The sequence below is a fragment of the Meleagris gallopavo genome, chromosome 20 (assembly GCF_905368555.1).
Source record: "Meleagris gallopavo chromosome 20, MGAL_WU_HG_1.1, whole genome shotgun sequence".
Lineage (NCBI taxonomy): Eukaryota > Metazoa > Chordata > Aves > Galliformes > Phasianidae > Meleagris > Meleagris gallopavo.
The window spans coordinates 8,957,025-8,973,326 of NC_139423.1; the positions used below are offsets into that span (position 1 = coordinate 8,957,025).

General features: G+C 45.4%; 1 protein-coding gene across 3 annotated transcripts in view; it reads right to left on the minus strand.

The window, feature by feature from the left end:
- Positions 1–5,633: 5,633 nt before the first annotated feature.
- The window catches only part of HLF (HLF transcription factor, PAR bZIP family member), a 33,999-nt gene continuing 23,330 nt past the window's right edge, over positions 5,634–16,302 (minus strand). Inside the window, exons 3-5 of one of the 3 annotated variants that reach the window (XM_085240282.1) lie at positions 13,290–13,510; positions 9,384–9,571; positions 5,634–8,927 (exon numbers count right to left, since the gene is read on the minus strand). In XM_085240282.1, coding sequence (XP_085096408.1) covers positions 8,912–8,927; positions 9,384–9,571; positions 13,290–13,510 — 425 coding nt within the window. In that variant the 3' untranslated portion in view covers positions 5,634–8,911. Of the gene's footprint in view, positions 9,572–13,289; positions 13,511–16,302 lie in introns of all 3 variants that reach the window. The other 2 variants (XM_085240280.1, XM_085240281.1) reach the window with 2 other exon arrangements.

Below are 16,302 nucleotides of genomic sequence, written 5' to 3' on the forward strand. Positions count from 1 at the left end.
CTACTTCAGCTTTGTTGCTCTAGATGAACTTTCTCATTCATAGGGGCTTCATTCAAGTATGCTACCCTGAAACATAACCTTCCTCTTATGCAATGGTACACCTATAAGGATAAATCACCGACAAGCTGAACTAAAAATACAGTTGCCTACAAACCAGTGTTACATCAATCAGCTTTCTGTGTCCCAGTGCCCACCTCCTCCCCCTGGGCTCCCAGGGGTAACAATGGTGCTCTTTCTACTAATGCTTTCTGCAGTAACAGAGAGCAGTTTCTTCTTTGGGAAGCAAACGTCTTTAAAAATGTCTCAAAAGCACTTGCTCCTCTATTTCTATGCCTCCAGGGTTTAGAATCTGTATCAAGTACACTGAGTCTAAAGGAAGCAGTGATAGAAGCTTTGGTGTGTTCATGGGTGGGTCTTTCCAGAGCTGCCCCAGCTGCAGCACATCCCTGATAGTGGGGAGCACTGCCTGACTGCTGTAGAAACCAGATGTGTTCGTGGTTTCCTGCACAACTCTCACTGCTAGGAACAGAACTCCTACAGTGCTGGTATTTAACTTGTAAATCACACAGGTGTAATAGCAGTCCTGTGCCACTCCTTACTGAAATACATGGGGCAGGAGAATGATGAACAACTGAAGCAGAAGGTGCTAAGCTTTCCAGAGAGGCTTTTCTCTTAAATCTTTTGCTTAAATTGCACCCAGGACCCTTCCTCTGAGTCACCTACGCAATTCTTTATTTAGCCACACGATTTCTTGGGAGGCCAAGGCTGTCATGTTCACATCATGTGCTTGACTAAGTCCTTTCTCCACGCTTTGCTATTTTTGAAGGCATGCAGGATGTTAGCCTCTGCCTGTTAATTGCTTTTGCTGTCAATAGGTGTCATAAGATTAAATCTAAAAATAGTTAACAGAAGAATGACCAGGAAGAGCAGCCAGATGCTGTGTGCTCCATGCATTTCCTGGGAAGTTAAGCAACTTGATTGCTTCGTGGCATGGACAGTTGTTCTTAGAAGCCAGAGGCTGTTCACTGACATTCTTTTTACAAAAAGAAAAGTTTGCTTTCCCTTTTCAGAATGCCTCTGACTAAATTCACTGAGTACTGTCATAGTTGAAAAGGGGATGCACATAAAGTACCTGCAATGTTCACTCAAGGCTACTTGTAAGCATTTGAATGCTTTTAATTCGTTAGGATGGGTGCAGCCCAATTGCAGTGCCTATGGTGCAGCAGCAGCTCCATGCCCAGAGCCAAATGCTCCCAGGTTGCTCAGTGTCAACCAAACATCAAAAATTCAACATCAAGATCAAGTGAAGCCCCTCAGAACATCCATGCTATGCATACTCTGGACTAATGCAGTATGCTGGTCTCACTACCTCCATGCAAAGCAGCCTATAAGGCTGTAATGCCATAGAAAGCACAGCAGTGACAGCAGAATAACAAGGTCCTAGGCTGCAGCAAGCAAAGATAGGCTCAAATACAGCAGCTGTGAGTACAGAAATAAAGGAAAGAAGCTGCTTACCTTCAGAAGGCCTCAGGTACACAGGGATCTCCAGATGAGATACCCTCACTTCCACTACCAGCCCTTAAATGAGGGCTGTGAAGGGGTGGATCCTGGCTCCATCCCTTCCAGTCAACCAGGTTCATTGCATGCACCTGAGCTCCCTTGGGCTGGCCCTGCCTTCCACCAGGTGCTCCATCACTGCTTCAGGCCCTGACTCAGCATTTCCATACACTCCACCCTGTCACAGCACAAACCAGTAACTGAACAGGTTGAAGGTAAGCCCTCAGCATCGTGGTGATCCACTACACCACCATGCTTCGTACAGTTTGCCCACTGTAGCGTAGATTGACCAAAGAGGAAATAACTGATGATGGGATCACAGCTGGAGTTCATGTTCCTTTGCGGGGCAGTACTCTGTGGTTCTCCTGAAGGTACGCCCCTGGTTGGACCAGGGAAAGTTTGGCTCGAATTCCATCAGTCCCATATGGTCCACCAGCAGGTGTCACACTGATCTTATAGTGACACTGGAGCATCTTTATGTCATTTTGCTCCTGCCAGTGATCCTATGGACTCAAAGAGACTCCTGAGGAGTAGCACAGATGTCTCAGAGGTACCACAAGGGGTAGGTCCACCCTCCATGGCAGGATGCATAATTGCATAACTATACTGGGTACCAAACGGGGGTGGGGAGGGCAGGGTCCAGATTTGCCATAGGGACACAATTAAGGTCCTCTCAGTGATGAAAACCAGAGTGCTACCACAGTGTCTGCAGGCCACGTACCCATTGCAGGGGGACTAACAAACCCCCAGGCTCCAGACATCTCCCCTAAGGTGCACATAGGCCACACCACTTTGCTCCTACTTGCATGCTTTCAAGGTCATTCTATTTTATGAGTACCATACTCTAGGTTTTCAGGGGCAGGGAGCAGAAGATTATTGTCATTGCTAATTTGGGGTCTTCTCTGATTATCAGTACCCATAATTTGGATCCTAAATGAGGAGGCCTATGCTATCCATAGCATCTTCAGGGCACTGGATCTGCTGTCTCTAGGCCTTTCATCCAGGTCCTATATGGTTTCATAGAGTCTCTTTGTCCATCCCTACAGGGACTGATTCTGTCTTCAGGGCAGCCTTAGAAATACCGTTATAGCATTCAGTAACTCCTACCCCCATTGGATTGTATGGCAAATGGAATCGCCACTTTTTTTTCTTCTGCCCAACACTGTACCACTCACCAGTTAAATGAGTCCCTCGGTCACTCTCGATGACTTGAGGTACCCCCAGGCAGCCATCAACTTGGTGAGCACCTTGAAAAGGAAAGAAGCTGCCTACCTTCAGAAGGCTTCAAGTACACAGGGAAATCCAGCAAAGAGATACCCTCACCTCCATTGCCAACCCTTAAATGAGGGCTGGGAAGGGGAGGATCCTGGCTCCATCCCTTCCAGTCAGTCAGGTTCACTGCGTGCAGCTGAGCTCCCCTCGGTTGGCCCTGCCTTCCCACCAGGTGCTCAATCACTGCTTCAAGCTGTGACTCAGCATTTCCACCACACAACCCACAAGTGGGAATTTTCTGAATTCTGATTTTCGTAATATGATGCAGCGAAATGGTGTTTTGTTGCTGAACTGTGCGATGGTTTGTGTCACAGCAGGCATGCCCTGCTGCCCGTGGTGAGCCTGTATGGCGTGCAGTACAGGCAGCAGCCATGTCCCTCTGTACAACCAGGGTGCTGGTTACTGAGGAGTTGGGGATCCAGAACCCTCTTGTAAAAAGCTGGCAGTGCAGCCAACACCAGTTTTATAACAGAAGTTACATCACTGCCTCTAACGAGGCTGGGTGCTCTCAGTAGGATATACGCAGTCTTTGTTGCTTAGCAGCATGAGCCATGCCGGCAGTGGCTTTGTGCTCCCAAATCCTTTAGCTGCCTTTGAAAAATCTCCCTTACATTTTCATGTATGTGAAAAGCCATTAGCAGGGACCTACTGAATTAGTGGTCTCAGCTGTGCAGAACTCTTCTTGCTCTCTGTGTCCTGTTCGGCCCAGGTGTGATGCAGAGGTTTGGTGTGCAGGCAGTGATGGGCACAGCACGCAGCTCCCTTGGCACTGCTAGCCAGCGACTGAGCCTCTTCCCTGACAGGATGCCCAGACCAGCCCATGGGCTGCTTGGAGGGAGAGCACTGGTAATTAGTGAGCGACTTCACCAGTGATGAACACCAGGGATGAAACCCAACCCACATTGCCCCGTGAACTTAGAGAATCCGTGGTACATTGGGCTTCAAGCAGCCACAATTCAGTAGCATGGTACACAGTAAAGGACTGAATGTCATTGTTCTGGGGGCTCAGCCATCCTCTGAAATTAAAAATATACACCCAGGAAGCTAAAGGTGAGTTTAGGAAGGGGATACATATTTTTTATTAAATGCACACCTGCACCTATGAATGTTTGACTGAACAAAAATGCCCTTTGTCTTGAAGCTGATGGTGTTGCTGAGCAGCTTAATCAGCCTTCTGCTACATCACTGAAAATAAAGCTTGAAGGGACTCAGATATTTTTATCCCATCCTCTGCCTGCAGGCAGGATGAACTCTGCCTGTCATTCCTGATGGGCTTGTCCAACCTGTTCCAAACAGCCTCTAACAACAGGGATTTCACAATCCTCCCAGGCAGTTTATTTCTGTATTTCACCCTCTGCCTTCTTAAGCTTTTTTTCCTCTATTTAAGCTGTATTCATCGTCTTTGCTATAATTAAAGCCCATTACTCCCTGTTCTGTCTGCAGCGTACTCAGAGAAGAGCCCTTACAGCAAGGTTTTACTTGTGTGCAGACGGTCACTCCTCCCCTTTCTTTATTCTCCCCTAGACTTAAACAAACTCAATTCCTTCATCTTTTTCCACATTTTCTATACCTCACACGCTGCCTCCTGCAGTTCTCCTCCACCTCCTCCTCCTGGCCTGGCAGCTCTGCCTGTTGCTGCAGGTGCTCCACATTAACACAGTCTGTGTCACATCACCTGCGCTGCTTTCAGGAACTTTGCAACAGTTCAAGTACCCCAAAATGAACTGTGCGTGATAAAAACGAGCAAGCAGAGGGAAAATAAAGGGTATCCTCTGCCCACACACTTCTTGGGCTGCAGCTCTGGGAGGCTCCCACCCTCACCGAGCTACGCAGCACTGTTCCACCCAGGAACAAAACGTCAATCCTAGCAGCTCCCCCTGGAAAAGAAGTGAAGAGTCCCTTAGGATGGGCTGCAGCCAGGGCGCGTGTAACACCTGGGGTCGGTTACTCATCCATTGCCCTCACGGCAAAGCTGCTTGGGATGCATTTGTTGTTGAACCCAGCGCTCAGGAGTGGAGTACGGCTCGTGTGTGACCCCTTGTGTCGGGGCCGGCGGGATCCGGCATGAGGGATGCGGCCATCGCCGCTGGGACATCGCCAGCTCCGCTGGGCACGCACAGATGGCGGCAGCTCTGGCTGTGCTCTCGGTGGCTGCGCTCTCGGTGGCTGCCGATGATGCGCAGCTCCGCGTTCTGCTCCCGCTCATTTCTCTCAAGCGCGCCCTCGTTTGTTGTACGACCACAGGGAGGAATGAAATGTAAATACGCAGCAAAAACCCGAGGTCACACTCGGACGTGTCAGTGAGCGCTGTTTCTTTGTTTCAAACACACCGTAAGGCTTTTCAACGGCCTGACTCCTTCTGGCCGCGCCGCTCCGCGCCGAGCTGAGCAGCACAGCGCCTTCCCCGAGGAACCGCCGGCGGCAGCGCCCCCTGGCGGCCATCTCTCTGTCTCTGGGACGGGAGCAGCTGCGCCTCCGGTGGCCGCCAGGGGGCGGTAGCGCCACGGGAAGCACCGCGCTGCGTCAGCGCTTATCCGTAGTGCGCGTGTACACTGTGTGTGTGTGTGTGTGTGTGTGTGTGTACGTGTGCACAGCGTGCACGCTTAGGGAGTGTATACGCTTATACGTGTGTGTATTTAGATGGGCTGGAAAATACGGACGCATAAAACGTGGATACTTTCTATTTGGCCCCATCACCTGTGCTGTGTGTCTGTAATACATCAGGAATCCTCCGCAGGAGAGCAGCGTGTGGGGGAGCAGCGGGAGCAGAACCCTTCCAACGCCGACAGAGAGAAGCACACGGCTGAGAGAAGACAAATTTAAAAGTTTATTAAACATTGAGAATAACAGACAAAAATAAAATAAGATTTGGGCTGAACAGCATACAGGATGCAATCCATTTCTTGTCGTACAGTTAATTTGATCTTATTAAACTTGTGTTTAAACAGATGCTGTCTCGTGGTGTTGCCAGAAATACAATGGTTGATCACTTGTTTTAATACATACATATATTTCCTTCTTGACATAGAAAAAAAAAAACCTCAATAAAAATAAAACTGCACATCCCTATTGTAAGTCACATGCAAAAATAGCTTTTAAGCAATAACTGGGGTTATTACAAACCCACAGAGGCAAGATGATCCATGGCCAGGAGCCTTCGGTGCTGCAGACAGCACAGCGCACACGGAGCCCCAGTGCTGCCTGGAGCACTTTGCTTCTGTGGGTTCAAGTCAGACAGTGCTGCCATGGTGTCAGATCCAGTGACCCCAGAGCACCATTGGAAAGAAAGAAAAGGACTCCCCTGCCCTCTGCCACGCACCTTCCAAAGCAGCTTCCCAAGGTGCTCATGTTCACAAATACATCTCAGATTCCATTTGTTTGTCGAGGATATTCCTTCTCAAAAAGAAAGAATTCAATTCTAAGATCCAGAGGTAAAGAAATAGAAATTAAGCATTTTACTGATGCTTATGTTTTTAGTAGAGGTCAGTGAATTATTTAGACATGCTGGTATTTATTCTGCAAATACATATATTTCTATTTTTATAAAATGAGAGTTTCTTATGCCTGCAAGCTCCTTCGAAGCCATCAGAGCTGTGATGACTCCAGCTGAACTGAGCCTAGGAGCTGAACATGAGCCGAATTTCCTGTTGGTTTATGTCATGCTGGGGAAACAGCCTGGTTGGAAAACCTGTTGTCATTGCCAGGTTTTAGGCCACGAGTCCTGCGCTCTCAGAGCTCGGGGTGAGCACCCAAAGCCTTCGGGCTCCATTAAGGAGCACTGTGGTCACAACGCAGCGTACCAATGGCTCTCACCGTTTCCATATCAGCTGATTTCATTTCCACCATTTCTGCTTTTCAGGCACCACTCCAAGAATGCTCACAGTGATGCTGATGACAAACTGCTGCCAATTGCTGCGCAGCTGCTAAAGATGCATCCGTGGCAGTGGCTGCTTGGGGAGCTCCACCACCACCACGCAGCGCCAAAGGGAAAGCAAACTTTTGCTTCCCAGAGCACAGAGCAGATGATGAAGGCTCAGCTGTGCTGGCCGCTGCCTCCTGCTTCTCTATTTGTGCATTCAGTGCCTTACACTGACCTCTAGAAAAGAACTTACTGCACTCCAAGCCTTGCTGCAGCACATGGAAGTTCAGCTCACTGAGTTAAAGGTCCACAGGTGATTACTGCACGGTGAGGGACATGCTGGGTCTGAGATCAAGTACTGGGAAAATGTCAGCGGTGCACGGATATTTGTAATGCTGGACAAAATGTTGGGTCCTTTGTAGCCATCGCCTGAATCGTTATTTAATGGAATGAACCATTTTTTATTTGAAAACAATGCCAAAAACAGTCAGAAAACAGTGAGCAGGACATGTAGCACCATATTTTACTCACGTGTGAATGACCATGTGCACTACATACAACCGTATACATGAACTGAGCTATTTATCAAAAAAAAGGTCACCTGGAAACAGATTCGAGCAGCAGCAGCAGATTGGAAGTGAGTGAGTTTGGGGTTTGCATGCTGTTTTTTGCCTTTAGAAATTGCGTTGTCCAATCAATAGTTGCCTAAAATCCATATTGTGCTTTGTCCCTATGAAACAGATCTGTCATGTGTTTCCAATGGAAAATAAGCAAGTCTCTTTTCTTCAGTAATACCAAACAGCCTGGAAAGCCACACTACTTCCATAACAATTTGAAGCACAGAACATGCCAGTGTGCCAGTGGTAGGCTTAAAACATGAGAGGTTCACAAAACAAAAACTGAAACCAACCAACAACCTCCTAAGCATTTCCTTTCTGTACAATAATGGAGAATATATATCTTTGCTATATATTTTAAACATGGAATAGCTTTTTCTCTTTGTTATATATAATATATGTCTTTCAAAATACACTGTCAGTATTTGTACTTGAAAAATACTGTACAAAACAAACATACTATAATTATTCTGTATAAACTTTATACATTTTATAATATCTGTTCTTTTGGTCTATAGTAAACACTTAGATTGATTGGATTAACCACAGTATATGACAACACCATCCCCCTCTGAGATACACCAGTGTCTCTTACATTCATTTCTCAGAAGTCCACTTTAGATTCGAACATAAGTGTTCAAAAGCAAAGAGAGAGTTTGAAACAACAGAATTCAGAACCATCAGTTCATGTCACACTCAAAACAACAACCACTAGGAGGAATGGGCTTTGCAAACCAGTGACTTCTTCTAACTGAATTAAAGTGATTTTTATAACAGCAAGATATAATCCACAGAAAATATATTACACAACATGGGAAAAAAACAACTGAATTCAGGTTATTTAATTTTTAATCACAAAATGGAGCTCGAAGAAATGCGTAACTAACTGAAAACAGAAAAGCCCCTCTGATTCCAATGCCAGATCTCATTTGATGCTATTAATTTTGTCATTTCAGCTAATTATCCTGCTTCTTATACATGCGCTCCCTATAGCAGGGATACAACTAGCATGCTCACATGAACGTGGCTTTTTCTTTTTTCTTTTTTGTTAAAGACGTTAAAACTCCTGTTGGGAAGGGAAACCATCCTACGTCCACTAGGAACATCCAGGCAGCATGCGCGCTAGCGTACAATAGGATTATTGCTTCAGGTACAGACAGTGCAAAGTACACACTCTGTGGTCTATCAATAGTACTCCTACCTACCTGGGGTCCGTGGAAATAAAAGGAACCTTAATAGCTACAGAGAAGCCATTATGGGATCTATAATGAGTAGAGCTAACTCAGTCTAACAGCACTTTAAATCTGAAGACAATTATCACCAGAACTTAAAATACAACAAAAGCAATCTATAAATTAATATTTCTGCAGTGTAGTACTAAATTATTATTTGTGCACTTTATTAGCATGTTAACTTTTCTGATTAGACGTACTTAAACGACAGCTTGTTACTCTCGAAAAACTGAGACCTACTTTTTTTTTTTTTCTTTTTTCTTTTTTTTTTCCTTTTTTTTTTTTCTTTTTTTTTTTTTTTTTTAATATAATTTATACTGGGATCTTTCCAAGTGAGTCAGGAGGATGGAACCGGTTACAAGAACATACAAACCCTAATCCGAAGCAGCACTGGAAAAAAAAAAAAAACAAAACTGTAATAAAAAGCTTACTATGGCGGTTCTCAACAGTCCAGGTAAAAATGTGGCACCCTTCGAAGAGGGCTTTGTAAAAATGGGAAGTGCTGAGATGCGTGCACACACACACACACACTCACACACACTCACACTTGCACACACACATGGAGGTGCGAACACACGTGCACACAGATGCGCCGCTACACGCATACGCAAACAAAAAGAAAATAACGTTAAGTCAGTTTTGTTTCTGCTTCTGGTAAAGTGCTGAAGACAGAAAGGTTGGTTTGGGCGTGGTGCTATCAAACAGGAAACACATTGTCCATCTATTCAAATGCCAACCCGCAACCGAAACAAACAAAAAAAAAAAAAAAAAAAAAGAAAAAGAAAAAAGAAAAAATACCCCGCTCCCCTCCCCTGCCCTTACAGGGGGCCGTGCCGCGCCTCGTACTTGGCCAGGACGTTCTTGCACTTGCCCAGCTCTTTCCTCAGGTCGGCCACCTCCTGCCGGAGCGCCGAGTTCTCCTTCTCCAGGAAGGAGGCCCGGATGGCGATCTGGTTCTCCTTCAGCCGGCGCGCGTCCCGCGACCGCTTGGCAGCCATGTTGTTCTTTCTGCGCCTCGCCCAGTACTTGTCGTCCTGCTCAGTGAACACAGGGAGACACAAATGAGCTGTTAGACGTCCCGAGGAGCGGTTGGTGGGCTGTGTTCCCTGTGCAGCCCCACGGGTTTTGCTGTGAGTTTGCCTACTCTGCTCTTGAAGCTTGGGAAGCAAATGGGATCCTGCGCTCCATCAGCAGAGGGGTGGCCAGCAGGGACAGGGAGGTGATTGTCCTCCTCTACTCTGCCCTTGTGAGGCCCCATCTGCAGTGCTGCGTCCAGGTCTGGAGCCCCCAGTACAAGAAAGACGGGGAGCTGTTGGAGAGGGTCCAGAGGAGCCACAAAGGTGATCAGGGGGCTGCAGCACTTCCCTACAAAGACAGGCTGAGGGAGCTGGGCTTGTTCAGCCTGGAGAAAAGAAGGCTGCGGGGTGACCTCATTGCAGCCTTCAGTACCTAAAGGGAGCCTACAGACAGGAGGGGAATCAACTCTATGAAAGGGTAGATAACGGAAGGACAAGGGGAAATGGTTTGAAGTTGAGGGAGGGAAGATTTAGGTTGGATGTCAGGGGGAAGTTCTTTACTGTGAGAGTGGTGAGGTGCTGGAACAGCTGCCCAGAGAGGTTGTAGATACCCAGTCCATCCCTAGAGGAGCTCAAGGCCAGGTTGGATGGGGCCCTGGGCAGCCTGGGCTGGTATTAAATGTGGAGGTTGGTGGCCCTGCATGTGGCAGAGGGGTTGGAGATTCATGATCCTTGATGTCCCTTCCAACCCTGGCCATTCTGTGATTCCGTGATTCTGTGATACGCTGATTCAATGTTCCACTGAGCCCTGCCAAGGCCGGGCACTGCAGGGACAGAAGTTACAGACCTGCAGGCACAGCCCTGTGAGCACAGAGGTCTGCTGGTATTTCTGCCAAAATGTTTGCACAAACCCTCTCATGCTACTGAGAATGAATTCCTCCAAGGAAAACCAAAGCGATACTCTGGTCCGACCCATCTCACAGCTGTGCTGACCTACTTAGCACATCCACCTACGTGTGCCATGACTCCCAAGTGGTTGCTCAACAGTACTGATTAATTCCTGCATGGCCCTGCTCCTCTTTGTTACCCAACACCTGGGGCTCTCTTGGAACATCCACATCCTCTGCTGTTTGGCTTTTTTCTCTGTTCAGAGCTTTCACTACAGCACCCCAAAGGGGTCGTGTTTGCACACCAGAACAGGAAGTCACTGGAAGAGGTTTCCTTGGCACAGCTTCACAGCCAACTCAGGAATGGCAAAACAAGGGCGGCTGCTTTGGTACCATCCACAAAGAGATTCATGCAATGGGCTCTAACAGTGAAGAATAAAGCATTTGCCAGAAAAAGGTTCGCTCACCTCCAAAGTTTCACAAGTTAGCACATTCCCAAAGCATTGCCCCAAAAGACTTGGCTCTAGGAGATTTTCTTCGGCTCTAACTTTATACTTAATTTCACCTGATTTCTCCACTCTTCTAAGTAGCATCACTGTTGGCATGAAAGTTAATTAAGCTCAGGAACAACTCACTAAACATAAAGTGGGCAGAATCTCTTAGGAAAAGTGAAATTCAGTCCCCTGAAGAAAGAGTGACACAGCTATTCAGCCCTCAGTCTGCCTGGTTGAGCCATACAGCTCCAACTTCCCTTCCCAGCACCATCCTTCCAGGTTTATACGCTTACATTTTCTTACGACCTGAATGCAGCTCTCCTGTTCTACCAAGCATGGTAGCACAGCCCCATCTCCTGGGTGAGATCTAAGAGCCATCTGTCCCTACCAAGCAGGGAAACACCACCCACTCCTCTGTCTCTCTGCAGGAAACCTGCCAAGACTAATGCAGCTGCTCTGCATCTTATGCTGCTGCTTGCACAAGGCAAAGCAAGAGCAAAATGACAGCTAGAAGCACTGTACAACTACTTTACACTATTTTAGCTGAGCGAGGTGTCCACTAATGATGATTTGGAGCCAGTGTATCTCTAAATTGCTTTTCACCTGCATTGAGACAGGACCCCGCCAAAATCCTCTTAAAAACAAGCATGCAGCAAAAAGCTATGACCCAAATCTTGTTTATAATTTCCCATCTCATTCCACTCCAAAAAAATCAGCTTTAAGCAATTTATTAGTGTGCCACCTAGGCTTCATCCATCTTTATTTTAACAAATTGCTGCGGCAAATCCCTTAATCCAGGCCCAAAAGAGGTAAGGCTGGCATTTCAAAATCACATGCAACCCAGAGACGATTGACTGGTCTAATCTGCTTACCCTCCCTGAGAACTCAACAGCCATTCCACATGCCAGGGCAGAAGCAGCACTTGGGTCAAGCATTCTGAAATGAGTCAAGGGCATCCAATGTGGTTGTCTCGGGGAAATGAGACCCTGTATTTCTAGTTCAGCCTTAGACTGAAAACTTATGTGCTCCACTGCTGTATGCAAGGCAATGAAATTTTCTGCCTCTGTTACGAGGCATTTTTGGCAAAAGCTAACTTTGGCTAGCAAGAATACCTGGGAGATACCACAAAATGACGTACGACACAGAGACAAATTTCCCTCTCCTTACATCCGTGTAGCCATTTCTGTACTGAACTTCTCTACTTAGGTAGACCTCACAGTACACTGCAATGCCAATAGAGCATCAAAAATAGTAAAATTTGCCCGAAAAAATAATCGCATGGTACAGAGAAACCTTTCTGAATGAAAACACAGGACATTACAAAGTGATAGCAACATTATTACCTGAACACCACTGGGACTGTGCTTTCTTTGCTTTTAGCTTGCACAACATTATCCTTAGGGATAAAAATAGCAAACAGCATCAGCTTCTTTCCCTAAATCTATCACTGTAGTTCACACACGTGGCAGCGCAGCCTCTTTGCACACACTGCCAAAGATTCCCTCTTCCAACAGGCTTTCAATCTGTATCTCGGGGAGCAACAGCAGGATGAAACTCTGCATTGACTCCTTCTGATAAAAAGGTCCTCTTGGCAATCACATGCTGGGAATGGGACTTTGAAAATAATGACAATTTTCACAGTTATTTGATAAATTGAATCAGCTAGTCAATTTGTTCAGCTCTCTTCTGAGGAGTTTTTACTCTTCACATCTCAGAAATGGTGACAGACATAAACAAGTGTCCTTCCTCTTTTTAAATACTGTATTATTATTGTATTATATTTTAAATATTATACTAAAATACATTTATTGGCAGAACTATTTTCTTTGACTCTCCTTAAACAGTTTTAGATTCTTTCGCTTAAATTAATAGCATTTAGTGTGGTGTTCCCATTTGTTGTTAAAACACAGAACTAAAGAAACTTCCAAACAAGACAAAACATATTTTATTCTGTCTCCACAGACTACGCTCTGTGAGTGAGGGATTCTTCCTTGAAGACTTTGCAGACTATGCCAGTGAGCCAGACAGGGTGGAGGAAAAGGAAACATGATCAGACTGTTTTGTAAGTGGGAATTATGGGACAAATTAAGCTTGTCTAAGGTCACACAGGAAGTTTCTGGCATACAAAGGAAATTAATATTGATACGAATTTCAACTGTTGATTAACACATAAGGGACATCCTCCCCTCAATCCTCCTCAGAACCACTGACAGTTTTATTCTACAAAAAAGGTCACTTTTAGTTTGGCAGATTTACACTACATCAGCAAACAGATTCATGCGCCTAATGTGTATGTGAGAGAACTACTGCCTTAGGGTCTGTGTATGAACAAACTCGTCACCAGTTCCAATTTACCTTCAGATCATCTGGAATGAAGACTTTGCGAGCTTTCTTAATCATTGGCTGTGGTTTCAGCTCTTCTTCAGAGAATTTGCGCTTACGAGGGTCAAACATCTCCTGGCCAGGAATACTGGAAAGGGCAAGATCTGCAGGGTCAGGTTCGTAGCCAACGGGAACTTGGATGGTTTCTGGATCAATAGGACTTGGTGTGTTTCGGTTTGTTGGCAAGATTTGACCTACAAAAATAAAGGAAAAATTCACCTATATTAGAAGAAACTATGTAAATAATATCACTGAACATGGATTTTAAAGGCTCTGTAAACACCAATAATTCTTTCAGCTTTCACTGTAAGTTTGGTAGCAACTCTGCTCAAATATTAGATTGCCCATCTGTAGGGTGCATATTCCAGACATGCTCATGCCGTTCTTTTCAAAACTGGTTCCTAATTCTGGTTGCTAATCTTACATGCCCATTTAGGATCAATGAACTCAGCAGAGCTGCACTCAAGTGCAGGCAGAGGGCTTACTGCTCCAACCTGTGCCTTACGATCACAGCCTCGGGAACAAATCATAAGTACTGTCATTTAGGTCTGACTTATCCATTACGCTGCAATCTTTCCTCTTATTCTCACACAAAGATTTCTAGAATCTGAGGGTGTATTAGTTGCGATAGGAAAAAAATCTCATCAAAGTGTACTGTCAAGCTGTGCTACAGCTCTCTGCTAAGGAGGTGCTAACTCTTTTCTCAGAAATCTTACTGGCAACGTTTTAAAGACGGTGAAGGAAACTGGCAACATAGCAGGCTACAATAATACTCTGCAAAAATGGAAGAACTCTTATTTACACTATTTATTGCTTTTTTAATGGTATATAAGAACTATTTAAAAGGAGCCTACTGCAAGAAAAGAACTATTATCACATCTACTTTTTTTAACCTTCAGTATAGCCTTCAAGACTCCAGTGTGACAACCCCAGTACAGGCAGCATTCCCACTACAACTCCAATTTAAAATCTCAACCAAAGGTTCCAAAAATAGGATCCTAAGGTCAGCTGCCTTTCCCCATGGGCAGAACTTTCAGGAGTTTTCACATGCCTCAGAAGTACCAGCTTCACTGACTTCAGAAGAACTTGTGATTGAAGTAGATATTCCTTTATAATTTTGGCTATTAGTTGATTCACTTTGACTTTAGAGAGATGATAGCTTTCATAATATCCACACAAACATCCTGTGACTGCATAACATTTCCTAATTCGTGCCTGCATCTGTAATATTGACGGCGTAAAATGGTAAATATTAAGTGTCATTTCTAATTCCAAATCAAGGTCACTGTTAACAATGCAGTTTTATTTTAATCTAAAAGATTGCAGCAACAATATTGGAACTGCGCAGAAAATGCACCGGGGAATTGCATTGTGCAAACCAAGGCTTTCTAACAGGGAGCCTGTCTTTTGTAATTCCCATTTTAAAATAGCACTGATAAAATCAGCTTCCAGGAAAGGTTAGTAAGGGTCTGGGAGAAGAAAAAAAGAGGATCAAAGTTATTTGATTAATATATATGTCTGTATGAGAGAGCAAGAAGAAAGAATTCATCTGCCCGTGCTGCGCCAACGCAGCGTTTCCTCCCGTGCTTCACAACATGGCTGCTGCCGCCAAGGCCTCGTGCTGAGCGTTGGGCTTCCTGGCAGCCTTCCTCACCGAGCCCAGCAGCACCGTGTGTTCAGGGCCTGGGGCTCGGTCAGCTATGGGATGGTGATGCCTCAGACTCGCTTGGCCTGCCGAGGCCCGGCAGGTGCAGACCAACCCCAGGGTCACAGGCAGCAGGACACGGGCAATGGGACTCCACTTGTGGGCAGCTTTGGCAGGAAGGCTTTTTGGTCAGACCTGGGGACAACATTGGCTAATAGGTGTTTAAGCTAAACTGTCTTCAAAGGCGGTGGTGGGGAAATCCAAACTATTAATTGTTTTAAAGCCAGCCCAGAAGGCTCAGTAAACCAAGACATTTTTGTACCTTGCTTTAAATGGATAGCTAATCTCGTTCCAGATACACAGACAGGCATAAACAGGCTTATTTAAAGGATTAAATGCAGGAAAGCTTCCTTTGATGTTAGCATACTTGTATCAGAGCAGCCAGATATTCTTTAATACAGACCAATATAGAGAAACATGCAGATACAAACCTTGCAACTTCAGTAATGCAGATAAAAATGAAGCAAGCCACTATCTCTGAATACCTCATAATATTTTCAGTGAGCGTGCAGGGTATTTCTAAAAGCCATGCAGATTGTGAAATTTGCCCCAGCTTTCTAATTGCCCTCAACAGAAACACTGGTATTGCAGTATTGCTAAAGTTCTAGGTACAGGTTATCAGCTGACATATTATCATTTATCTACAATATGCCATATGACACAATTACATGAGGTTTGTAAGTGAAATTTTACAAGATCTCACTAAAGAAGGAAAGGGCGTAAGAGCTCTTTTTCAACATGGGACATTGAGGTATTGCATCTTGTCCAGTGAAAAAAGCAACAAACCACTAAAACAAAGAGCATTGCACTTCTAAGTAATCTGGGAGAAGAATGTGTAGTAACCACAATCCTGCCTTCTTACCCACCTGCTCGAACTTTGCTTTGCCCAGTCCAAGCTCCCGTACTAAAGGTCCTTAAGGACCTTCAAGGCAAGGCTCAGTAAAAGTGACTGCTATTCACTAATGCAGAGCCTGAAAAAATTATGTGCACAGCTAAGCATTATTACCTAGGAGCCTGAAGACTATTATGCTGGAAGAGATTCGCAGGCTCCCAACCACCTGCACACCTCTGTCAGTCTGTGTTTGCTCTGGTGTGCTCTGCAGATGATCAGGAACTCCACTGAGCACAACAGAGTTAATAAGAGTGGATGAAACCCCAGGCAGAAAAACCAGTATTTCCTTGTCCAATGTTTTACGTTAGGCAACTCCTGGCACTTTGTATCTTTGTATTTATTCTATCAAGTTTTGCCAATAATGCAAGCCAGGAACCTGTCTTCGTTAG